At 35.3% G+C, this 27,123-nt stretch overlaps 2 protein-coding genes across 4 annotated transcripts; one reads left to right on the top strand and one right to left on the bottom strand.

The window, feature by feature from the left end:
* Positions 1 to 365: 365 nt before the first annotated feature.
* LOC120345123 (uncharacterized) lies at positions 366 to 10,879 on the bottom strand. Of its 3 annotated transcripts, none has more exons than XM_039414520.2 (14): positions 10,759 to 10,879; positions 10,217 to 10,486; positions 9,768 to 9,840; positions 9,343 to 9,487; positions 8,740 to 8,844; positions 7,950 to 8,078; positions 7,508 to 7,572; positions 6,535 to 6,637; positions 5,896 to 5,997; positions 4,985 to 5,146; positions 3,924 to 3,956; positions 3,557 to 3,649; positions 2,215 to 2,403; positions 366 to 1,831 (listed from the first exon to the last, which is right to left on the bottom strand). In XM_039414520.2, the coding sequence occupies exons 4-14, from the start codon at positions 9,461 to 9,463 to the stop codon at positions 1,746 to 1,748; spliced, it is 1,188 nt and encodes a 395-aa protein (XP_039270454.2). In that variant the 5' UTR covers positions 9,464 to 9,487; positions 9,768 to 9,840; positions 10,217 to 10,486; positions 10,759 to 10,879; the 3' UTR covers positions 366 to 1,745. The 3 variants fall into 3 exon arrangements, with proteins under 3 accessions (XP_039270454.2, XP_077969145.1, XP_077969144.1); XM_078113019.1 differs by having other exon boundaries at positions 9,343 to 9,465; XM_078113018.1 differs by having other exon boundaries at positions 10,775 to 10,840.
* A 3,106-nt stretch (positions 10,880 to 13,985) lies between these two features.
* On the top strand, positions 13,986 to 21,817 carry LOC144422677 (uncharacterized). The gene is made up of 6 exons (XM_078112370.1): positions 13,986 to 14,101; positions 15,154 to 15,408; positions 16,108 to 16,187; positions 16,340 to 17,863; positions 18,544 to 18,682; positions 19,453 to 21,817. The coding sequence occupies exons 4-6, from the start codon at positions 17,719 to 17,721 to the stop codon at positions 21,269 to 21,271; spliced, it is 2,103 nt and encodes a 700-aa protein (XP_077968496.1). The 5' UTR covers positions 13,986 to 14,101; positions 15,154 to 15,408; positions 16,108 to 16,187; positions 16,340 to 17,718; the 3' UTR covers positions 21,272 to 21,817.
* The last annotated feature ends 5,306 nt before the right edge of the window (positions 21,818 to 27,123 follow it).

Genomic DNA, 27,123 nt, shown 5'->3' with positions numbered 1-27,123 from the left:
CCGAAAACAAATAACTGGCTAGCTAATCTCATACTCGACATTGACTGATAACCGAATGAGAGGCCGTGGTTTGACATAAGATTAAGCCATCTTATCGAATCTCAGAACAAATATGTAAATCCTAGTTCGGCCTTTCTCAAACATTTTTGCCCCCGGAACACTTGTGCTTTTTATCTCAAATTGAGGATCATCAAGCAGTTAGAAGATAAGTTGACGGTTGGTTTATTGTAAAATTGAAGATTTCTGCCCTTAACTTGGCAATTAAACGATTATGCCAACGGGTTAAACTCCATGCACTCCACTGGCCAAAGGCCTGCCTGTTTGTCGCCAGTTGGGATACAATTTGAGACCAAGAGTCGCCAAAGTACAGCCGAGATCGCCATGGCGACCAATTTATTAACAATTTTAATCCTTGATGGGAAGAAGCTCACAAAACACTGTTTGATAATCGAGCAACTAGTAATTCCATGAGCATTCACACTCACACTCATATATCAGGATTAAAATGTGAAATAAACTGATAGGAAACATTTCACGAACAATTTTTTATTGACTGTTTGAAGTCTTTTCATATTTATATACAATAGTGGGTGTGGCTTATATAAAGATCAATTATTGAAAATAAGAAAAAATTCGTGAAAAAAAGTTCATAAATGAATGATGTAACAAAACTACAATAGGTATTGGTTGATGAAATTGTACATAAAACTGCATGAAGAAAAGACAAATAAAAAACAATTCATGAAGTATTGCAATCATCTGCAATATATGAAAATAATAATATGCTGAGATATATAAAATGAGATATGGATAAAATATTTAACATGGCTTTAAAATATGTGTTAAATATAGCTATCACATTAATAAATGGATATGGTTGATACATAGAAAGTCATGACCGGACGAGAGGCCGTGGTTCGCCATATGCATAAGCCGTATTATCAGCTTTCCTCTCCCCCCAGGATAAATATGTAAATCTTATCCTATATATGCCAAAAACGAAGCAATTGTAATAACCTATAAATCACAAGGTCGATCACAAATTGCTTGATAATTTATTGAGATCGAAGTTGGAGTCACAATTGCAGATTTCAATCGTGATAATCAAAATGTATATTGCTGCCAGATTTTCAAAAGCAGAGATGTAAGTTGACTATATAACCTCAGTGTGGAGTGAAAAAGGCTTGCATATGCAAAGATTTTGTGATGAATATTCAAGAGCCAGAGTTGAAATCTAGGACCTGCTATTGCAAAGTTTTTGTGGTCACAATTTCCGAGAAGTTTGAGACGTTTTCAAATTTAAAGAATTCGTCCCTCGACTCTACAGCCAATTTTCTAAGTTAACAATCTCAAGTTTACACAACTTGTGTATCTTTCAGAGTATATAAAAATGAAATATCAAAAGTTCAAAGAAAAATGTATTAGCATTTGGCACAAGAATATTGGATCCCACTTTGTTATGCTATCTCACTTGCTTAACTCAATCTCATAAAGATATTATCACAGAATTCAGTTCCTAAACCTAAGTAAAATAACTGGAATCGCATACGATACCAAAGTAGCACAGAAGATTGATGAACTATATGATATGTATATTAACAAAAGTTCATTTTTTTGAAGCCCAGTCATTAGATCAAATTTTTTCTTGTCATGATAATGAGAAATTTAGGATTAGTTATGCTTCCTTTCTGCGACTAATTCCAGGAGTTTAATATGGTTGAGGCAAGTTTGAAAAATGGAATGATTCATGTGGTTGTTGGAGGCAAAGCACCGACATCATAGTTGTGGGACTTGGGATGAGTTTCATCCACTAACACAACTGGTTCGTCACCTGCGGAAATACAAATGGATATCAAAACTTTAAAATGAAAAGGTATTCATAGCATTATTTAAGATAGCATTTTTATATTTATCCTGGGTGAAAGGAAAGACAAAGAGACTGGTAATCATATTCTGAATCGCCTCTTGTCCCGTTACCAGTCCTGGTTGGGGATGGTATTTGTTGATCAATTGTTCATTTCCGGTACACTGACTTGCTGGTAATTAAAGCTATGATGGCAGGCAGTCCTGCAATCCTCTTGCACATAATCGGCTATCATTGGATCAGTTCAATTTTTTCTCTGCATTTTAAGTTTTATGCAATCTTATGATATCTTAATTCTGAAGGTGTCCCTCAATTTTATAAAAATCATACAAACAAAAATATGGCTATACCAGCATGTGAAAGCATATCTTCTTCATTGGAATGTGATGAATCCAGTTTCAACTTGAGACAAATTTTATCATGTAAATCCATCAATCCTGCTTCTTTTAAACAGGTCAGCAGGAGCTCAACTGTGGCATATTTTCCTTGCTTAGCCTTCCATTTGCTCAGACCATCTCTAACACAGTCTGAACGCTTTTCTGTTAAATAATATAATATCAACAAATTGATGAAATAACTTGACTATGACTATGGTACACTATGTGTTTATAAATTATTTTGTTTTTCTTATTTCGCAGGCACTGACAGGATAAATTTTCGAAGTATAACCAAATGGTTTATGTCACATTTTAAGGTTTAGTGGAAATTACATGGATCTGTGCAGCCAAACCTAAAATTAGACATATTGTATTATCTAAATTATCTATCTATTGTATTGTATTATTATGGCGTGGTGGTGTCTCTCATCCTGCTAAGCGTTAGAAAGACGCTCGCCACCGTACCACTGCGTGGGTTCGCAGGTTCGAATCCCACGCGGGGAAGATTATGTGCGAAAGGATTGCTGGACTCCTCGCCACCGTACGGTGGTTCACGCAAGCGCTGGTCGGTTACGGCTTCCTCCACCATCAAGTCCATGCTTCCGAAAACAAATAACTAACTAATCCCATACCCTACATGGAATGGTAACCGGACGAGAGGCCGTGGTTCGCCATATGGTTAAGCCATCTTATCGACTTTCCTCTCCCCGTGGATAAATATGTAAATCCTATCCTCTCCTAAAATCAAGACAAAGACAGGTACAGCTTTGAAACTCTGACCAAAATCCATTTCTGAAGTGTGACATAAACTAATTTGGTTTTACTGTGGTGAAATAATAGAATACAATTATTGTAGAAACCACAATATGAAAATCAGTTTTGGATGTATGGATGCATAAATGAAATTTGGGCAACAGAATTAACCATATAAAAGATCAGATAGAAGTAAAGCATAACAAGGCGATTCAGGGCATCAAGGCTTGTGTAAGAATGGTAAAAATATTCAATAACAACCAAAAAAAATAATATGGTCAAATAAGAAAAACATCACAATTAGCAAAATTGTCATCAAAAACCTGTCAAAAAAAGGCCTGATGACCGGTGACCATCCCGGATGACCATTCAAAATAAAGTCATGGAGAATGGAATAAATTTCCAATTTAATTTTAAGATGCGATTAATTAAAATCACAAGTTTAAAGATTGTTGTCAGTGATAATGAATCACTCAGTATTTCCATATTAATATTTGATTAAGGTCTTTGGGTAATTTATTAGCACAAATTATTTAAAAAAATCATGAATTGTTTTTAAAACCTGGAAAACTTTCCATTTCACCCAACTCCATTTGCATTCTGAATAAAGGCAGAGCATCTTCGATATCCAAGTGTTTCTCACATAAACTGATTGCTGAAAAGAAAAAGTATAAATCTATAACAGGTTCAAAGTTCATGGATTTGTAATTGAAGCTCTATTGTAAAAAAAAAAAAATTCAAACATAGCACTGGGAAGATTTTTGTACAGGGTGACCTGAAACAAAAAGGGGACCCATAAATTTCCCAATTGCTTCTACAAAAAATGGAGTCAATTATTCACTTTTGTCTACACTTGAACTTTTATTTGTGTATGACGGTCTAATATTCTTGTGAATACATGAATGTGTTTTTTGATAAATATAACTTACCTATATCAAGTTCTGCTTGCATGAACAATGTTTCTAAAAAGATGATGATATGTAAATGTTAAATGTATTTGATAGAAACACAAAATAAAAATAACACATTACCCATTAGGTTTGAATAATACTGTAACCCTAGGGTTTCGGCCCGGTCATAAATGGCTGATCTGTGTCATAATTTGGGTTTATGGCTAAATTAAATGTATTTTGGGGGGTCAATAGTATTTCATAGTGGTCTGCATGTGAACAAAACCAATTTCAAAACTCAAAATGTTTGAGTTTAAATTATCCATGCTTGATCCGAGTGTTCTTAATTACGGTGATGTCATCATATTTTTTTTATGTATAATTTTTATTTTGCAACAAGGTCAACTTTATTTGTATGAGTATTTCAAAGCTTAAAAATAACCAAATAGTCTGTTGTTAGTTGAAAACGAAGTATTTTGAACGCGCGAGCAACGTTCTTCGGCTCATAATAAACAAACAAAGATACCAGACAGCACGCGATCAAATGCTCTTCGATAAAACGAATATCACTTCACTTACAAATCCCAGTCTTGTTTTATCTTGAAGGTGACGTATAGCTCTTCTAAAAGAGAACTCTTTCTCTCGCATATCAATCACGTGTCGACCACAGCGTTAAAAGTGAGAAACTTTTTCTCGAAATTTTTTGAAATTTCTCTCTTCTTACTGGCATATGGTCGGACGCATTTACGCTACGTAATGTGGGCGCGTTTTAGTGGAAAGCGACGAAAATAAGCTTTTTAGGGACACATTAATGATGTCTTTGGCATTTTTGGTTGGTGAAATATTAAAAAAATTATAGAGGGGTGTCAAAATGACCCAGGAACACCAGGGGTCATTAGAAATCAGACATAGATTTTTTTTATAGATTTAGTTATATTAAATATAGCAACAACAATAAAACAACACATCTCAGTACACAATTCTTTGCCGCAACATGTATGAAAATCCATAGATAAACGCCATCCCAATGTTGAAAAATATCAATGAATAAAATGATATGCTACATCCCAAACTTGATATACGATGAAGTTTTCACTCACCATACATAGAACTGGTATCAAGCTGATTTTCAATTGCATCAGCTACATCTTTTCTACCACCCTGACGTAGGAGATTCATCAAACAATCTACAGTGGCATTTGAACCATTTATTTGTTTCCAGGTTAAAAATCCATGTCTTATTTGAGAAGATACATCTTTACCTAATATAAAAAGTCATATCAAATTTCCAGTACTTCCAGTATGTGTGTCGGATTAAAGTTAGGCCATAATTTTATTCCTCTTTTCGGCATTTTAGTTCCATTATGAGTTCAGGGACTGTCTGTGTTAGCCTTTTGAAGCGCCAAATTTCCTGCCTTAACTTCATATGTGAACAAAGTTCCTGTCTAATAAAAAAAAAAATATCTGTGGGATTAAATGGTGAATGTGGTTTTCTAAAATAATCATGTTCATTACACAGTAACAGTAAGTAAGCAGGAAGTATGCTGCAGAAAATTCACTCACCTTTAAAAGGTAAACATTATGAAACACATTCAATTCTAAGCGAGACAATCACAATATAATTAAATCTAGGACTGCTACCATACTCTACAACCTACAACACCGCTACCCAACTTGGCAAGAATTTTCGTGTTTTTGAGAAGGAAGTAGAGAAATATTACTTTGTATTCTGTGTAATTTTCAAATATATTTGAGTGATTTAGTATTGTAAAGTATATTTATGGACAAATTAGAAACTATTCGAATTTGTCAAAAAACAGTGCAATTTGAAGCACTAACATTAGCTAACAATTTTTTTTAAAGATTGCACATATGGTTAAAAGCGTTTTTTGGGTTTCAAAATAGGCAACAGGAAAATGTATCAAAAACGGTTTGGAACCACTGCCTACAATTTCAACAAATTGAAGTACTATTGTGTCACATGAACTAAAACAATTTCAGCTAAAGTTACCATGATTTTCAATCCTCAGGCAGTCTTCTATTGACAAACCCAAAACCTGTCTGTTGAAATCAGTTGGATCACGATCAACCAAGCGTTCCATGATGCGACATGCTGAAAATTAAAGATTTTTTCAGAAATGTTAAATTTTTATTAGAAATGCAAACTGGCAACCATATAATGACAGTATGGCACAATGTGAGTTACTTCAGTCTCTTCATATGAACACTTATCAAAAAGCAGTTTTCAACAATAATATAATGTAAATCCAGAAATTATCTCAACTAGAAATGAATTGAATTCCTATTTTTGAATACAGAGGCAGGTATCTAATTCCCCCCTGAATCACATATCAATGAAAATTGACTGTGTTGATAAGACTACCCTTTTCAAATTTCAACTAAAAAATCTTATTCTACGAATGGTTTTGAACTTATATTTTAATCTACTGGTAATATAAAATTTTCATTTGATATCAAATTTCCATTTCATTTTAGAAAACCCACCCACAGGCCTTAACTTATGACTGACGATTCTAGGGAGTTCAAAATAGTATAATCTAAGTTTCATATCATCATTTTTATGTTTTAATTTCGTAAAAATATATGAAATTAATTTTACATGCATACAACTTAGCGTCCGTCAACTTACCATCATCTAACCTTGCATCTTCACCACTTAGTGGAGTGAAATCATCATTTTCGATCAATGATGAAAATATTCTTTCTCTGAGGTTTTGCTTGAACATGAGTTGCTGGTTAATAAAAGTAAACTTTTATATATAACATCAATAAGTTAGATAAAAAATAGCAAAATGTTAAAATACTTCATTGCTGAATGTTGCAAGTTATTATTCACAATTATCTTTGACCTGGGACGTCCTTTGAAAGATGAATGCAGTTGTCTGTTCATATCTTCAACTAAAATTTTCATGGGCATCAAAAAAGCTTAGAAATGAAAGAGACACATCGTTGAGCAATGTTACGCAAGTCCACCGAATGCCATGAGCTTCTTGAAGAATTTGTTCAAAGCAAGTTCATACTCGTATGTTAGACTTTACTAGGAATGTAGGTTAATATATTGGCTTCATAATCCATGACCATCACCCCAACCAGGGAGAAACAAATTGAGTAGAAAATGTCAAACTTAAAAGATTCCAGTCCTCCCATCGAACTACATGACTTAGCAGTGGTGTTTTGTGAAGAGCTTTGTTTGAAATACCATATACCAATGGTGTGCAACATTCGGCCCACAATGAAAAAATTCTGAATGACAGGCTCGCGAAACAAGGTTTTTATTTAGTTCAATTTGGTCCTGCGAGTAATTATGATCCTTACGAGTTACAAAGCATAAAGCCAAGTCCAATTTATTATCTATGCATATGATGCTACAATGCCCTAACAGCTAACTTGTACGAAGCGAACAACGCATCTCATTAATTCAAGAACCAAAATTTTTGTGCCTGTAACTACCAGAAAGCCTATGTTGGATAAAGGTGCGGACTTCAATTTCACTCAGTAATTTATATCTGGCCCTGTTGTATTAAAGTATGCACACCCCCGCCATATACCCTACTCTCGAAAAGGCCTACTGTATTATCATTTTCTATGGAATTGATACATACATCATCATGTGAGTTTATTGAACTTGTGGATCCCATGATGCTGATAGAAACTCCTGAATCAGAAACTGAAAAATTACAAAAAATCTTGAGAAAAGTTAAAACAAAAGTTCAAGGATAACTGAGAGAGTGAATGCAGTAGAGGTCAATCTGATAGATACTTATATTGTGAATCTCTCTATTCTGCATTTGGGGTGCTTTCGCATAAACAGACTTCCTAGCCCAAAACTGCTTTCATTATAAAGTTGTTTTAAAATTATATTATCTGCAGTCCTTGAATCCTCAAAGGAATTCTACTTTCCGATCTGGATTGGCGTGGATAACTCAGTTTTAGGCTGTTTAATCATTGTCTTTAGTCAACTCTGATGTTAAAAATAACATCAATATTGTTATTAAGCTCTGGCTTTTATCATTTCAGAAGTTAATTAATAGTGTTGAAACAAACCTCTTTTTTGTAAACTTTTGACTACAAACACTGGACTGCCTTGTGTACTGTCATTAATTGGAATAGCAATATCATTTTCTTCGTTAGTTTTGATACTTGGTCCAGTGCATTTTTGTAAATTTACATTACCTGAAAAAATATTATAATGTAAGCTAGAATTAAATTTGCCTTCGACTCAAAACAATACTGCAATGGTACTCAAAAAGCTATGATGTTAATAGGATAGGATAAAATTGGGGATGACAGTATCCTGATTTTTTCAGATTTTTGTAATATTTCTCATTCATGCCAAGGTGTTTTTTTGGTTTTATAGAAGAAAAATTTATACAAGTCAATTAGGTACATCATGAAGCAAACTCATTCTTTGCCTCTTCCCATTTCTTTGAGATTCGCGCCAATATTAAACCATGATTTATCCTAGTCTCAAGAATTTTTAGAATTCTTGAATAAATCAAAAAATATATTGAATTTTGATGTTTTATGCAGAGCTTGTATATGATATTTGTTCAACAATTAAGCTGCCACTGATTTAAAGCACAGAAATTTGAAATAAAAAAAAATACAGCAGTCTGTAATAGAAATATAGCAGACAGTATGAGTTATAGATGAAAAGGTGCTCCTGAAGCATGCGCACCAAGATGTCGCATAACCTGAACCCTAACCTGGTACACAACCTGCGTTCAGGTTGTGCGCCATCGTGGTGCGCATACTTCAGGAGGTCCGATATTTCTTTTTATCAAAATATACTACATATTTCACATATACTTATATATAATGAAGACAAACTTACATTTTGCACTTCTGAAACAACAACATGTGACTATGCCAGCTAAAATTGATGTCACTATCATCCCTGCCATGAATGCTACTGCAAGATGCCAGTATTCCAACTTTGCTATAGAAATAGTAACACCTTTTTATGCAGTTATTGATTCTAATTGTGCCCCGATCAGACTTATGAAAATTGGTCATTCAGAATAAAAGTGAAAATATTCACAGTGAAAATAGGTGGCACTTTGGTATGCGATCTCAGTGGCTGTGTGATCGCAGTGATTTTAGTTATGGTTAGGAATGAATACTATAAAAAAGTCTGAGTTAACGATGAGCATACCAAAGTGGCACCTACCAAATCAATGCATTTTCGCTATGCCATATTTCTGATTGAAATTTTTGCTGCATAGGATATAATAGAGAGGAAGAAGTTTGAAATTACATTAACTACCGTAAATTGAACAACTTTTAAAACAATGTGTATAGAAATAGGTATCTGATATACATATTGGAATGAAATTTTTTCTTGTAGGTGAACACAAAGTAAGTTGAAATATGGGCTCATATATTATTACAAGCTTTCAATTAGAAAAATGTATTGCTCAATTTTTCATGAACCTACTTTCCATATTCTCTTGAATTTCAGGGCATGCTGGACATGTTGTTTGATGTCTTTGACATTTCACATGATGAGCTCTATGCTTAGAAATTCTTTGAACACAATGTCCATGTTCTTCAATCATTCCTACGGGACAACAACAGTGATCCTTAAAAAATATTATTGTGTTTAGTACAATAACACACTTTTTTAAATTTGTAAATTGAACAAAAAAAAATGGGTTTAGTATTTTTTCTCAATAGTCAAAATATATCTGATTTTGTTGTTTTATGACGACATAAAGAATGTCTACTCTAAATACACAAATAATCTTGTAAAGTGATATCTTACAATAATAGGAATTATCTACTGCCAATCGTGATACACATAATAATCAGACATTCACAAATTGTTCATGGTTGAATGTGCATAAAACATTGTGTGATTACCTTTTCCTGATCCAATTTGTTGTCAGTGGACTTGCATTTGATTCTTTTTTTACAAGATTCATCTTTGTTCCAGCTTTGAGATAAATACATATTATCATTTAATTGACATAGTCACCAAAAAGAAATTATAAAATGAAACAGAAATTGGAAAATTTAAATTTTTAAATTATTTATCAGCACAGTATTGAGAATTGCTTACATAACTCAAGTATTTCAAATTTATAAATTGTCCAGTTGAAGGTATTCAACTACAATAGATAAGAATTAAGATTAAGTCGAAACGAAAAAAATACCAAACGTTTTTTACACTGAAAACTATGTGCTTGAGTCTCCATCTTGACCAGGGCCTCTTTTGGAGCAAAAGTGTGAACATCTCATGTACCGTACATATTATTAAATATAAAAACGATATTATACTAATTATTTTTAAACAATAAAAAAAATCAAACCTTCTAGTGAAATACCCTTCTTTACATTTTTTACAAGTAGAATAAGCCGGTTTTTGAATATTCGCAGTGATTCACTAAATGGAATCCTGGAGGACAAAGATAACATAGTTGTGTGGTATTGCCTGGGCGTTCATATGTTGGCCAGTCATTCTGGATGTCTTCTCCAATGGTAAAACAAATAGTAAAAACTAGTATTCCGGTGGACCAATATATCCCCATATTCAACATCAATAACAATTTGAATACACTGAAAGGTAGCTAAATCTCATGCTGTTGAAATAAAAATATAAACTAATAAATTCAGAAATTACTCTTAATATACCTCGTATTATTTTGTCTTGATATAAGTATTTTATTATACATTCACGGGTCAACGCTAAAGTTTAAACTTCTTTATTTAACAAAATAAAGTTTAACGAAATCAACTCCAGCGTCATATTGGTATCAATAAAACAGAAATAACGATGAAATGCTAATTATTTTCGATTGTATTTTTAATTATCATAAAATCGAACGGACATCGGTCATATTTATTGACTCACTGTCCTTTGTCTTCACCTTTAAGCACCAGATCTCACAAACTTCAGCTTCAATTCGAGTTTATCAAAAGACGGGAATGGCGTCAGGAAAAGCATTTGTTCCTATCTTCTATAGGCTGCGTGTGTCACAGAAATGCGCTTCTGAACCGGAAATCAAAACAGAATTTTCGGGGGATTTCCCTGGTTATCTGAGAAAAAAATTGACCAGACGGATAGAATTTCTTAGAAGTATGAGTCACAAAGCACTCAAATAAACAAGTGGCATTAAAGTTCACTATATATTACTTATGCTTGGCCGAAAGATTTCAGGTTAACATATTTATTCTGATTTTCGTATTGAGAACAACGACAATAATTTTAAGTTACGCTTGTATACCGCTAGTTGATTGGAATGAACAAGATTATCATGCATAACGTGGTTGCAAGTAACGACAAGATTCCATTTATATACAATCCACCTCAGCTTCAACACATTTTATAAGTAGATAAAACTGAAATTCAGTCAAAATCGATAAAAAAATTTAAAGAAGTTTTTTGATAAAAAACTGATTTACAGTTTTGAGTGAAAAACTTTTTTTGATTGAATTCCAAACGCACTATTGGTTCTTCTGCTGCATCATTTTCACTTTCTGCAAAACAACAGCGAATTGTCGTTAGTTCGGTAGTTTCGAACGAGTGACGCACAGTATTATGCTCGTAGTGAAAATAATCAACCTCAGGTCCTAATATTGTTCATCACTGCTTTCTTTTTTTTTTATTTGTTCAATACATTAAAAAACTATTATTATAAATATAATAATAATTTTTTATTAGAATAAAATTTTCTTCCAATAGCTAAATTTAAGAAAGAATAACCCATAACGTGTATGCTATTTAAAGGTAATGACTTCAAAATTACTTGAAAATTCAATGTATTTTCAACATCAAGTTTCGAAGTTCCTGCTTCAATAGCAATTTGATGGTAAAAGGAAGGATACATGAAAACAATCGCGTACACATTATACATAATATACACATACGCATTCTATAACATAGAATGGGTATAGAATGTATATCTGTTTCCATTTGTTATTCTTTTTTTTATGCAAGCATACTGTCAAAAATTTCTATATTATACTACAATTTATTGGACAGGCTAATGCCAAGCCGGAACGATTTTTGTTCTTCTAAAAATAGTTTTTTTTTCACTTAGCAGTGATAGCTCATCCTTGTTCTGCTCAGAGTAAAAATCTGAATACTGTTCATAAAAATATGTATGGTGTCCATAAAGTCTTGAGAATTTTTAAAATTCCAAAAGGAATTTAAGAATACCATATATTGTATCGGCCCTCACAGATGTATTGAATAAAGTAAAAATACTTAAACAATTACTAATTAAATAAATAACAACAAACCTGGTTGAGATATATTGAGAACTGACTTCACTATAAAATTGAAATTGTAAAGGGGTGCTTTATGGGTGCTCCAGAAGTATGTGCACTAAGATGGCGCGTCACCTGTACATAGTATGTGTACCAGGTTAGGGTTAAGGATGTGCGCCATCTTGGTGCACATACCTCTGGAGCAAAATGGCGCACAACCGGAACATAGTATGTGTACCAGGTTAGGAATGAACACCCTGTATATCGATGAAGGACACAGCCGAGTGCGAGAAGTAATGTGAATATAAAAAATAATTGAACGTGTATTTCGTAAGCTATGAGGGCCCGGGCATTTTCAAGGACATTGTAGCTATCCTACGTAATAATTCGAATACGTGACCCATACACATGCGTTAAATAGAATACCTGAAACTGAAAATAAAACTTCAGCGATTTTTTTTTATAGGAGTGAACTATTGTTATTGCTCAAAGATAACTTCAATTGATAAGTTCAAACGATCTTGCATATGAGGAAAGATATGTATGTGTTTCATTGTAAGGTTTTATTTCAATGTAAGTTAAATACGTAGTTGAAGTGAGTAAGTGAAAGGATACCTAAGTAGTATTCAATGGTATGTTCTAGGATAGGATAAGTTTTATTTTGAAGCAATAGTACGGTAGACGGCGGTTATACCAAATCCATATATGGTGAAAAGTCGCTGTAATTTTGTAAGCTTGTTGTTATGTATTGCTTGTTTGTGATTTTTTCTTCAATAAGCTGAGGTGTGTAAAAAAACTTAAAAAGAAGCATATATATGGAGTAGGATTCGTGATATATGTTCTCGATTAGAAAACATATTAAGGCAAATGGTTAGTGTAAGCGGCGCTCCAGAAGTATGTGTACCAATATGTAGGTAACTAATTTTGTTCGCCTCCTCGCCTCCGTTGTGTGAAGGGACTGAAACCTGTGAACAGGGGGTATATTCACTTGGCTAAAACAGACAGTCCACGATTCGTAATAGAACTAAAATAGGGAAAATCGGAGTAAAATTATGACCTAACCCTAACCTGATACACATACTACGAGAGTACCGTGTGAGCATGGAAAATGAGATGAATAATAAGTACATGTTCTGGTTTGAAATATATATATATATATGAATCTTTAGGAAATGGTTTGAGTAAGAATATGAAGTAGTAGGATTCATGGCAAAATTGTCACCGGAATGTTTTGATAAGCGACCAATGCTCATACAACCTTGCGATCTCTGTACTTATATAGGGATATCACTTTCTTGTTTTATCCGTCCATTAGCTCCGAGTAATATTTGCTAGATGATTTTAAGGCTTTACGACCTCTTTAATTTGAAACATTTTTTATGAAAATCTCAATGCCATTTTTAAATCAATGTGACAAATCTGCTTCGGGATATTTTTTGGACACGGAATGGACTTATGGATTATTTTGTAAAATTTCTTCCATTTTTGTCATTAATATTTTTGTTAGTATTTTTGCTGTTGTTAATGTTGTTGTTTTGAACAGAATTGTTCTTCGCAAGTTAAACGTTTAAACGTTTAATACTTGAAAAATTAAGAAGTTCCTAGAAGGTTATGGGCCCGTAATTCGTTAAAATATATCGACTGTTATGTCCATTTTTGAGCACAGCGCTCTTGTTTTTCAAAATAGTTGCACAATATATGTTTATTCATGAAGTAAAAATTTCTCGTTAAAGAGGTTCTTGGGAAATTGAGTTCTTCCCTCCCCAAAAAGAATTTTCTCGCCGTGGTTAAATCACTTGGTCCGAATCATTCCTTTTTGTTGAACTAAAATCCTTCATATCAATACTGTAGCAGGATCTTAGTTAGGACCTTACTTATAAGATAAAACTAGTAAAATGAAGACGTTTTAATGATTGACAATATCAAGACAAATTCAACATAGGACAACATGTTCAATCTCGTTTACAAACTTGTACTGATAGCATGTGAGTATTGGGTGAATTTTAGTTTTCTGCGACGTTTAAATGCCCACATTCCTGAAAATTAATAATCTCATTTTATCAAGAAATGGCAATGCTGCAATATTAAGCGCAATAGAGTCACCAGTTCCCATTTATGTCGACATACCGTAGCTTATCAGTATCCTTTCAATTAAGATCTCATCGATAAGAAAAATAGAAATTTCATCACTACAATGCACAGTTGCATATTCAAACGAAAATGTTTCATTGATTCGCCCACACTATCTCGCTTATGGTTCATAAAATCGATTTTCATTTATTAATATTGCTACCCATTAAACCAATAACCGCATTTTTTTCTAATAAATGTATTACTTTGATAAAGCGCTACTTCGCTCCTACCCTTACTGCTTAAGAATATATAATTCTCCACCATATCTTCGTAAACACCGGATCTCTCCTCTGAGGTTTGAGCACAGAATCTTAACGCGGCGAAGAATGAACGATAATTACTGTCTTACGAAAGTATTAACAATGCAACTCTGTCTTCAGCTACACGCAAATGGAATACTCGCAAGTAAACTGAGAAAGACAACGGCGATCCAATGTGTCAACTACTTACTATGATTTTTAAATATCCATTTTTCTGCTTCTCTCGCCCATATATTTATATTTTACCATTCATATACCCCATGAACTCCCATACAAAGAGACAAAACTTGCTTACGAAGGGTCTCAGAAAACGTTCCGTTAAATAAGCTTGACTACAGCAAATATTTAACCGCCATCAGATATTTATTAAACATGAGACATGAGGCGTCTAAAGCTGGGCCAAATGCAAATAACTGGGTGAAACGGGGGTCGCACCTTTATTTAAGATAGGGTTTCTAGTAGTTGCAGTAGTTGAACTCGTTTCACGGGCCATTCAAAATTGGCACTTTTCTGAGGGCTGCAAAATTTTTCCTTGTGGGCCGCATTTGGACCGCTGGCCGCAGGTTGCACATCTCTGATCTAAAGCAACAGCTATTCCAACAATAAGCAGTCTTCTTATGACTTTTATCCGCCCGTGTTTTTAGGTGCTACTAACTATGTCGCAAGCAAAAAATGTAACCGGACGCAGCAAGTTGAGGACATGAATGGTGCAGTACAGTCACCTGACTATTCAAGTGAAAATGGGCAGAGTGTAAATTGCACATGGAATTTTCCTTCCCGTGAGAACCGCGTTCTGGTTCTAAACTTTGTCAAGTTGGGGCTCTACTTCACAAGAGGTAACAACGCTGCAAACGCAACAAAATATTGTTCACCTACACACCACTTGACTATAAACGGAGGTGGGTTTCTATATTTACCCCATGAAAAAAAGGCATTGTAAACTAACCCTTCGTCTGGTTATTAGTTCGGTAAGTGTGTATGAATAATCCGCCAGTTATTCGTTTTAGATATGCGTACTTCCTTAGATTTCAACACCAGAAATTAAAAAACAAAACATTGATATTAATCAAGTCAGCTTTGCCTGCAGAACTCGATGGTCCCTAGCTAGGGTGACATTCATATAGGGGCCAATTTGTTTGAATAGTAAAACCATTTTGAAGAACATATGTAGAATTTGTAATGATACCGGACAACAGCTAGCCTATATTGTACTACTAGGTAATCCGTAGTAGGATACTGAAAATATTTAGGAAGGAAAGATTTTTTTTTACTATTCTGCTATTTACGAGTCGTAGTCAGTTTTTAAATATCTCGTAGATGTTATTTTTATATCTATTACTCGGCGTGAAGAAAGTCGACAAGAATCCTCAATTAGTTGCTGATCGCCGGTTTTTGGTCTGTTCAGCATTTTATTGTGCTTCGACGTTTCACAACCAGATTAAGGTGTGTGACAAGCGTGCTCATGTTTACACCGCTTACATTGATGTGCTAACAACGTTCAACGTTTAGTTTAGAATGATGTTGAATGACCCATTGAGCCAAATACATGGCCGGAATTATATTTTCGTGCTCTTAACTCTACAATATTCACTTTTCAGAAGCCATAAACTGCACTCGGTTGGTTTCAACAAATACCATCCCCTTCTGCAAAGCTTCGACGTTTCACAACCAGATTAAGGTGTGTGACAAGCGTGCTCATGTTTACACCGCTTACATTGATGTGCTAACGTTCAACGTTTAGTTTAGAATGATGTTGAATGACCCATTGAGCCAAATACACGGCCGGAATTATATTTTCGTGCTCTTAACTCTACAATATTCACTTTTCAGAAGCCATAAACTGCACTCGGTTGGTCCCAACAAATACCATCCCCTTCTGCAAAGCATATTATAAAAACAAGCGATGTGAAAACCAAGCAAGAAATAGACAATGCGAAACGAAGAAGCAAGTAAATGAAGCTGTGTCAGTTCACTACGTCTACAATACCACGGACGACATAGATAGTAAAGAAATGGGACCGGTTTTCGGGTTCGAAATAGACTTCTATCACATTGAATGTGAACCAGGTAAATGAAGTAATATAATATGCAATTTATACCAAGTTACAGCACGCACAACACAAATTATATGCGCAGAGTCGCGCATTCTGTGAATCAATGTCGGATTCAAATTTTCCAACACGCGGAGTCAAAATTATTATCTAGTATTATTAAATAATAATCTTAATTCTAAATATAATATTATCTGAAATCGAGAGAGGCCAAAAAATTTGTCTAAGGAAGTTATCGTTATCAAATTGATGTTGAGAGAGCTGGATTCGGAATAAAATATTTGAAACCCGACGTTCGTGCCCAGAGTTAATAGTCTGTTACTCTTTTTCAATCTAACTAATTGAATAACAATAGATCTATCAAATTATTGACGTTCCCGGAAGAAGGCCATTGGGCAACAAAAGGTCATGTTTTTCATCACAACCTGAACGGCATTATGGCGTCATTATGACGTATTTTTGTTTCGCTTATTTGCTTCTCATCGGGATTTTAAATTTAAAATTTTACAACATCAAGAGACATATGACTCCAGTCTATTTCTACCATCCAGTCATATTTGCCAGATACAGGCGAAATCTTTTCTACAATAAGAGGTAAACATATATATATAAAGTTGGCACGTCATGCTCGCTCTTTTTTACTCCACAATATCACATGTTTTACCAATCACGACCCCGCATCTGTAACGATTAAAAATAAACTATACGAATGCGAAAACTGAACTAGTGCCAGTGCGAAAGAACGTGGTTGACCGTCATGTCAAGGCAGTACTCGAAAAGTAGTCCCGGAAAAACTGCGATAGATATAGTTTACTTTTTCTAACAAAACTTTTAAATGGCTTGTGTTTGAACAGTTCGAATCAAAAAGCTGCTTAGGAATATGTAAACTATAACCATTTTGTTAGCACCTATTCTCACAACAACCGTGAAAACGCATCAAAATTTTGCAGTGGTAAAGAGAATTTTTTGGGACTGAAAGGCCGAGGAAGCCGAATCTATGGTGACCAGCCCTGGTCTTTCGTGGCTACCTATAAATTGCATTCAAATTAGGTATTTAAATGTATAATGGTTCATGTTCTTGAATAGAATTTATAATTCATTACATGGCAATGTAAAGATATTTTCTCGTCGACCACGGCCCATCTATATCACATATATATGCGACATTATAATATATTCACAGGAACTGCAATTGCATCCGATGCCACCGACAGCGGAACATCTTCGATGGGTATTGAGACTGAAAACGAACAACTGGATACCCATTTACCAAGTTCAGGAAAATTATCCTCTACTAGAATAAGTAAGTATATCAATAGTTGGGATATGATTCAAATCGTTTAGCACACTCTATTACTTCGCTGATTATCCTGTATGGTTCTCGTGATGACTAGTTCATGATGTCCTAAGTCAGGGGTGTGAAACCTGCGGGCCAAATGCGGCCCGCGGATAAATACCATTTTTGAATGCTTTGCGACCCGCGAAACGAGTTTTTGATTTAATCTGGTACGTGCGAGAAATTCCAACCCCTTTGCGTTGGAAAGACTATACATTAGTTTAATTTATTATCTATGCCTAGTACTTTACAATGCCCTAACAGCTAGCTTGTGCAAAGAAAACAACATATGTCATTAGAACAATAACCGAAATTTTTGTGCATGCAACTACTAGATAGCCTATGTTGAATGAAAGTGCGGCCCGCGGTTTCACTACGTTATTTCCATCTGGCCCTACTGTATTAAAGGTTGCACACCACTGGCCTAAGTCATCGTATTAGCTCTATGTGGTTGGTTACCAGTTAAGGTAGGGTACGGGAATATCTGTCCTGCAATGTAAACCGGTTTAAACATTAACAAGACTCTATCTCCTTGTAAAGGTATCGGCTAATCAATATTTAATTTCTTATTACCATTAATTTTTTGTAATAAAAAAACGGATCAAAATTACAACAAACTTCAAAACAAAGATGCCTTTCTTTTGCAGACAAACTCGTGGAAACAACCACTGTGAGTCAAACCAGCCTAGCCGAGGTCAACACAACTGTGCTAGTCAGCATTCTTGTGCCGAGTCTTCTCTTCCTTCTAGTGGCCATAGTGATTATTGCAGTCGTTGTTGTAAAAAGGTTAGTATATGTATATCTACTCAGGGCATAGTTTTATTGTATTTTTCAGTAAAAGTAAATTTTAAAAGATATGCAACGCTATTTATAGGCTCGATAATTTAGCAGTCCATCGTTTACAATTCCAGAAAGCATTAGTATTGTCCCTGAAATCTATCCCTGATTTGTTATTTTCAAACTACAAAATTAAATATTTTCACTATTGTGAAAATTGGGAGTCGGAGTTTCGTTTTATGCGATCGTGATGTCTGAGTGTATTGCACACACGCTGCCTTTCTGCTGACCAGGGCGAGTTTCTGATAATGATACCCCCTGATGCCCCTAACTTCAAAAATATTTCCCGAGAAAATATGTCATAGATATTGGTATACATGAAAATAAATAAATTAAAGGCCAAGTAAGAGTGAAATGTTTGTATTAGCAATCGCATCACCAGACTAAGCAACATATTCATATTTATTAGATGAAACTCATTTATTAACAAAAAGCAAGTCACTTATTTTGATGTTCAATCGTTACTTTGCTGTCAACAAATGTCTGAACAGCTTCGTTCTACTGCACTATTTTATCGATAAAAATATGTTGTATTGTATTTTGTGCAAATTCAAACTCACGACGTAATAAGGTAAGGGGTATTCGATCTTCAGTTCCACGAGGGAATTTTTCCTAATACAGGGTGGTTAAAATATAGCCTACTGATAACTTGAAATCAGTTTTTTTCAATTTCGATTATTTTATATTATTTATAATTAGGATTTTGATTTTATATTTAGAAGGAAAAGTCGAAAAAACAGAAATCCAACCAATAGTGGCCGTTCAAAGAATCAGGTTTCTTCATCCAATGAACCAGGAGGAAGAAACTACACTGCTGCAAAAGACATCAAACAATCGAGCCCACAGCAAGAGGAGGATGCCGTTATAATCTTCCCATCGGAGCAAGCACAAACTAGCCACATGTCTATTCCTGACGAACCGGATAATACAGACTCCACAGCGCAACAAATTCACAGCAAAGTGCAATGCTCCACACCTAAGGCGGACAACAAATCAAATCCACAGCAAGTGGAGGGGGCGGGTACAAAAATCAAATTAAATCAAGCGCAAAACAGTCACGTGTTAATTCCTGAAGAATCAGAAGATACATATTCCACAGTGCAAGAAATTCAAGGCAAAAAGCAAACAGTGCAAAATCACAAACCGATTGTGAATAACCAATCAAATCCACAGCAAGTGGGAGATCCCAACTCAAGCACCCAATCAAACCAGGTACAGAGCAGTCTCGTGCCCATTCCTAACGAATTAGAAGTTGAATATTCCGCAGTGCAACAGATTCAAGGCAAAGAGCAAGAAGTACAACCAGTGGTGGATAACCAATCAACTCTACAGGAAGTGAGAGGGACCGACTCAAACATCCAATCAGAGCAAGCACAAAGCAGCCACGTTTCCATTCCTGACAAATCAAAAGATACATATTCCACAGTGCAAGACATTCAAGGCAAAAAGCAAAGAGTGCAATGTACCAGACCGATTGTGAATAACCAATCAATTCCACAGGAAGTGGAAGGGTCCAACTCAAACATCCAATTAGATCAAGCACAAAACAGTCACGTGTCCATTCCTGACGAATCAGAAGATACATATTCCACAGTGCAAGACATTCAAGGCAAAAAGCAAACAGTGCACTGTACCAGACCGATTGTGAATAACCAATCAATTCCACAGGAAGTGGAAGGGTCCAACTCAAACATCCAATTAGATCAAGCACAAAACAGTCACGTGTCCATTCCTGACGAATCAGAAGATACATATTCCACAGTGCAAGACATTCAAGGCAAAAAGCAAACAGTGCAATGTACCAGACCGATTGTGAACAACCAATCAATTCCACAGGAAGTGGAAGGGTCCAACTCAAACATCCAATCAGATCAAGCACAAAACAGTCACGTGTCCATTCCTGACAAATCAGATTATACGTATTCTACAGTGCAAATAATTCAAGGCAAAAAGCAAACAGTGCAATGTACCAGACCGATTGTGAATAACCAATCAACTCTACAGGAAGTGAGAGGGACCGACTCAAACATCCAATCAGAGCAAGCACAAAACAGTCACGTGTCCATTCCTGACGAATCAGATGATACGTATTCTACAGTGCAAATAATTCAAGGCAAAAAGCAAACAGTGAAATATACCAGACCGATTGTGAATAACCAATCAATTCCACAGGAGGTGGAAGGGTCCAACTCAAACATCCGATCAGAGCAAGCACAAAGCAGTCACGTGTCCCTTCCTGACGAATTAGAAGATACATATTCCACAGTGCAAGACATTCAAGGCAAAAAGCAAACAGTGAAATGTACCAGACCGATTGTGAATAACAAATCAATTACACAGGAAGTGGAAGGGCCCAACTCAAACATCCAATCAGATCAAGCACAAAACAGTCACGTGTCCATTCCTGACAAATCAGATTATACGTATTCTACAGTGCAAATAATTCAAGGCAAAAAGCAAACAGTGCAATGTACCAGACCGATTGTGAATAACAAATCAATTACACAGGAAGTGGAAGGGCCCAACTCAAACATCTAATCAGATCAAGCACAAAGCAGTCACGTGTCCCTTCCTGACGAATTAGAAGATACATATTCCACAGTGCAAGACATTCAAGGCAAAAAGCAAACAGTGAAATGTACCAGACCGATTGTGAATAACAAATCAATTACACAGGAAGTGGAAGGGCCCATTTCAAACATCCAATCAGATCAAGCACAAAGCAGTCACGTGTCCATTCCTGACAAATCAGAAGATACATATTCTACAGTGCAAGAAATTCAAGGCAAAAAGCAAACAGTGAAATGTACCAGACCGATTGTGAATAACCAATCAATTCCACAGAAAGTGGAAGGGTCCAACTCAAGAATCCAATCAGATCAAGCACAAAACAGTCACGTGTCCATTCCTGACGAATCAGAAGATACATATTCCACAGTGCAAGACATTCAAGGCAAAAAGCAAACAGTGCGAAATCCCAAATCGATTGTGAGTAAACAATCGAATACACAGGAAGTGGGAGATTCCAACTCTAACATCTTATCAAATCAAGCACAACGCAGTTACGTGTTCATTCCGGACAAATCAAAAGATACATATTCTACAGTGCAAGACATTCAAGGCAAAAAGCAAACAGTGCGAAATCCCAAATCGATTGTGAATAACAAATCAATTACACAGGAAGTGGAAGGGCCCATTTCAAACATCCAATCAGATCAAGCACAAAGCAGTCACGTGTCCATTCCTGACAAATCAGAAGATACATATTCTACAGTGCAAGAAATTCAAGGCAAAAAGCAAACAGTGAAATGTACCAGACCGATTGTGAATAACCAATCAATTCCACAGAAAGTGGAAGGGTCCAACTCAAGAATCCAATCAGATCAAGCACAAAACAGTCACGTGTCCATTCCTGACGAATCAGAAGATACATATTCCACAGTGCAAGACATTCAAGGCAAAAAGCAAACAGTGCGAAATCCCAAATCGATTGTGAGTAAACAATCGAATCCACAGGAAGTGGGAGATTCCAACTCTAACATCTTATCAAATCAAGCACAACGCAGTTACGTGTTCATTCCGGACAAATCAAAAGATACATATTCTACAGTGCAAGACATTCAAGGCAAAAAGCAAACAGTGCGAAATCCCAAATCGATTGTGAATAACCAATCGAATCCACAGGAAGTGAAAGGGTCCAACTCAAACATCTAATCAGATCAAGCACAAAACAGTCACGTGTCCATTCCTGACGAATCAGATGATACGTATTCTACAGTGCAAATAATTCAAGGCAAAAAGCAAACAGTGCAATGTCCCAAACCGATTGTGAATAACCAATTGAATTCACAGGAGAGGGAGGGGCCAATTCATCCATTCAATCAAGTCAGGCCAAAAGCAGTCACGTTTCCATTCCTGGCGAATCAAAAGACACGTATTCTACAGTGAAAGAAATTCAAGGCAAAGATCAAACAGTGCAATGCCCCAAACAAGTGGTGGACAACCAATCAAACCCACAGGAAGTGGGAGGGACCGGCTCAAACATCCAATCAGAGCAAGCAAGCGCAAAGCAGTAACGTGTCCATTCCTGACGAATCAGATGATACGTATTCTACAGTACAACATATTCAAGGCAAAAAGCAAACATTGCGAAACCAAAAAACAATGGGAACCCATGTATCATGTGGAGAAATAAGAGTAGGAAGCAGCGATTGTCCACAAACTGCACCAGATAGTCCTTCTGGTAAGAATACCAAGGTGTTATAAACCAATTTTATACAGGACTACAATATAATGAAGTTAATGCTATTTCACAAAGCACAACGCAAACAACGCATTACCTCAAGACAATGGTGGACAACGTAATAAATGGGGGAAACAAGATCAGGGAGTGACGATTTTCCAAAAACTCCATCGGATAGTTCGTAAAGTAATGATTCCGGTTCAAAACTTTCATATGATACCACAAAGTGAAGAGGTATTTGTAGTGGTGGGATTCACAATTTTAAAAACGGGTCTCTTCTGTATCAAACTCATTAACAGCAGGTCCCTCTAATTTCATGAAATGGTATCCATGCCGGATAGCGACTGTCGACTGTCGTGTGGTCGCTCTATTGACAGTCGCTGTTCTGACAGTCGCTATTTGGAACTCGAGGCTCATAAAATATATGTAGGTACCTACATAAGCTGCATTAACAAGTCACGCTTCACATAAATCTAATCCAAAACTTTCGGAACACCAAATATACCGATAGTCGTCAGTTGCGGTGTACGTGGCCAATTTTAGTTACCAAGTTACCGATATGTACGAAGTTACTATTTTAAAAATGCCCGGAGTTTTTGCTTCGGCTTTGCCTACTTATAACTCATTACATCCAAAGTGAAGTGGTAGCTCATTGAAGAACAGTGGCTTTTTCGTTTGTTTGTTCACAATGTGCATACTTTTCTCTGAGGGTGGAAAGGGGTGATGCTTATTGGTTTAGGCTAAAAATATAGGAGTTACAGATTAAAGACCTTGTATTTGAATTATACTGAGCATTAAAATTGAGTAGGCAAGATTTCAACAGTCTTTTCAAATAAAAGTAGTATTTCTTTTAAAAATAGAAGTCGATTTCGTATCTGTGACTGCGTATCCATAACCCTCTATTTCAAGTGAAAACTCCGCATGAAGACATTGATATTTCTTATTTACTTTCATCAACTTAATATTATTAACTATTATTAATTATATATATCGTGGACTTGTAGGGTTATCATAGTTAGTAGTTTTCGTGTTTTTTTTTCTTGTCGTTCAGGGGTTTGATTTTTTTTTTCATTCTTTCTTCCTTTTTTCATGTGCTCATAGGCGAGCGGGGCCGAATTGATTTATTTTCAGAATTCATGACGACGATTTTAACTCTCGTTTCTTATTGAGTTTCCCCCCGCGTTATAAACTGTTATTATTTAAATAAATATAGTATAGACTCGTAGTGTGATTATATTTGCGTGCATTTTCTGCGTTCTTTTTTTGTCATTTCGTGGTTTGCTTTTTCTATTTCATTCTTACTTTCGTTTTTCATGTCTTATTTTTAGGATTAAAAAGGAATGAATAAAAATTTGATCCCAAAAAGGGATTACCAGAATTTTTTGAAATAGGATTTTTGTTATTCTAAGATATTTTTTGTATATAAGTGTACATATGGATCGTTTTGCCTAATCGTTGTGAAAAAATGTCTTCCCGATCAATGGACCACTTTATTTTCATTTTCGGTACGTAAAAATAATAAAGTTGCCTTTGAAGACCTGCTTTAAATTTCCCCTGAATCATATTCGACTCGATATTTCACCCAAAATTCTATGTTTAATTTTTTTTAAGGAATCAACATTTTATTACAAATGGGAATACTTATATATGACATGTGACTTAAAACTTATTTGACATCTACTTTCTCCGTCGAACCAGTTAATTAACTACTCTCCAATTCTCCTTTCCCGTGCCTTTATTTGATATATTTGTCACAAAATACACATCAATATATATATATATATATAACGAAACCAATGTGTAGTTACGACAGTCCGGAAGCTATTACGTCCATTATACGACCATAACCTTGTTCTGCATTATATACGAATCAACTCATTGGATAATAATTATTAAAGTGAATGACTGAATTGATTGTTGTCTTATTGTTAGTGATTGAAAGTAGCAGGTTGAGGTTAGGTCATCATTTTAATACGATTTCCCTCTTTTAGTTCTATTACGAGTTCGGGGACTGTCTGTGTTAGCCGAGTGAATATTTTCAGAAGTTAATAGGTTTCAGTCCCTTTATACAACTTGATGTGAAGTATGCGAACAAAATTAGTTACCTCCATATTGGTACACATACTTCTGGAGCGCCGAAATAGGTATGTATCGGTAGTGAACGGCGACAGTAAGTTAGTATCAATAGTAAATTGTAATAAATGTACGTAGTGTATCGGTTGGGAGTATAGAATAAAATATTAAGCATCGGATGTAAAAAACTAAAATGGTAGGTACCAATATAAGTAACTGGGTTTATAAAGACGCGCAAAGTCTAATGCCGCAGACAATATTTATGTATCATTAACTGATAATGACGGCATGGCTAAGTTAGCGTTTGTAACAGCGACGCCCAGTTAATGATTCTGGTAATTGCTTTTCAAAAGCATTGTTCATTGCACATTTTATTCGACATATTTTCCAATAAACAATATTTTATTCGGCACAGAAACATAGATATGATATGAGACCCGAATATTATTTGATATCATATTAGGTATGATTTGAAGCCCGAATTTTTGACGATGCTATGACTCCCAAACAGTTATTGTTTCTGTTGCCACCATATCTTATTTGTATGTTGTGTGATGCTGAGGTACAACAAAAGTGGCCAACGTACTATTTCAAAAGCCAAAACAGCAGTTCACTATGCTACCTATGCCCCCCAGGCTACCATTTGGTGAAACATTGCGAAAATGGTGGTTTTGATCAACCTGGATACCCGCAATGTCGACAATGTGGACATGGAACATTCACGAGTAGGTTAGTTTTGATTTTGCAAATTACTTATCCATGATGTTTCAGTACTCCCGAAGTATGTGAATGAAGATGGCGGACACCGGGACGTAGTATGTGTACCAGGTTAGAGTTAGACAATAATTTTTTTCCAATTTTCCATATTTTACTTCTATTACGAGTTTGGGGACTAGTCAAGTGTATTCCTTAATATTTGTACGTGAAATTATGACCTAACCTGGGCTGGTACACATACTAGGTCCCGGTGTCCGTCATCTTGGTTCACATACTTCGGGAGTACCGATGTTTCAATATATATATATATATGAATCTTATATTAGATAAGTTTACACAGATTTTTCAAAAAAAGTTTCAAAACGGTAATACAATACTTGGTTCCCATGCCTGACATTGAATATTCACAAGACGACATGTTCCGATTTTTATAATACGTCTGATCGGCTTTGCTCTTCTTGCGATAAATGTGAAAACATTTGGTGTGGTGTATTGTTAAATTGTGATATTGCAAATGAAATTATCAAAGGGATTTGCTACAACATTAATAAATACGTATTTTAAAAACAGATGGAATGAAGACAAAAAGTGCCAGAAGCATGAAGAATGTGCTTACAATAAAGAAGAAATTTATCCCGGTGAATCAACGTGTCCAAAATTGGTTTGTATAATTTAATTTTAACTGTTCATTTATCTGCCTATCATTGTGTTTATACTACGATACCTAATACAAATTACAAGACAAATTTGCCATTGGATTTGGTCAAACAGAAATTATTCGATCATTTATAGTTATACTATAGAGCAGGTATGGCACACCTTTGTCATCCATGGATCGAAAATTATATTTTTATAAGGAAAAGAAGACTGTGGGTCATTAATCAATGAGAAACTTGCTGGCGCATCTTTTCCGAGAGTCTTATGATTTGTGTGGTTTCGAGTATTAATCATGCATGCATATCAGGACTGACGCGATATAGGGTACTCAATTTTATAAAATCGTGACGAAAACATGGATTTGCATGCATCTCAATTACAAAAATACATTTATATTGGATGAAATATTATTTCGCGGTTTAGAAAGACTTTGGAAGAAATTGTAATCCAAGAGTATTGTTTTTTTTATATCGTCTTTCAGCGCATTTAAGTCACTGCCCTCCTGCTTCATTGTTATTTGACATTTTTGTAGTCGATAATTCACAGGCTTGTCCATGGGACATATTTTCATGTCCCATTCCCATAGCAATTATGCCTGTCCCATCCCATCCCATGGGATTCCCATTGGAATAAAATTCGATAAAAATTGTTAAATTTTGGTTTAGCGTCCACTAAATAGAACTACATGTAGAAAGAGACA

This window comes from Styela clava, chromosome 5 (assembly GCF_964204865.1).
Source record: "Styela clava chromosome 5, kaStyClav1.hap1.2, whole genome shotgun sequence".
NCBI classification, from domain to species: Eukaryota; Metazoa; Chordata; class Ascidiacea; order Stolidobranchia; family Styelidae; genus Styela; species Styela clava.
Note: the sequence above shows the minus strand (reverse complement) of the source record. Positions and strands in the feature narration are given on the sequence as shown.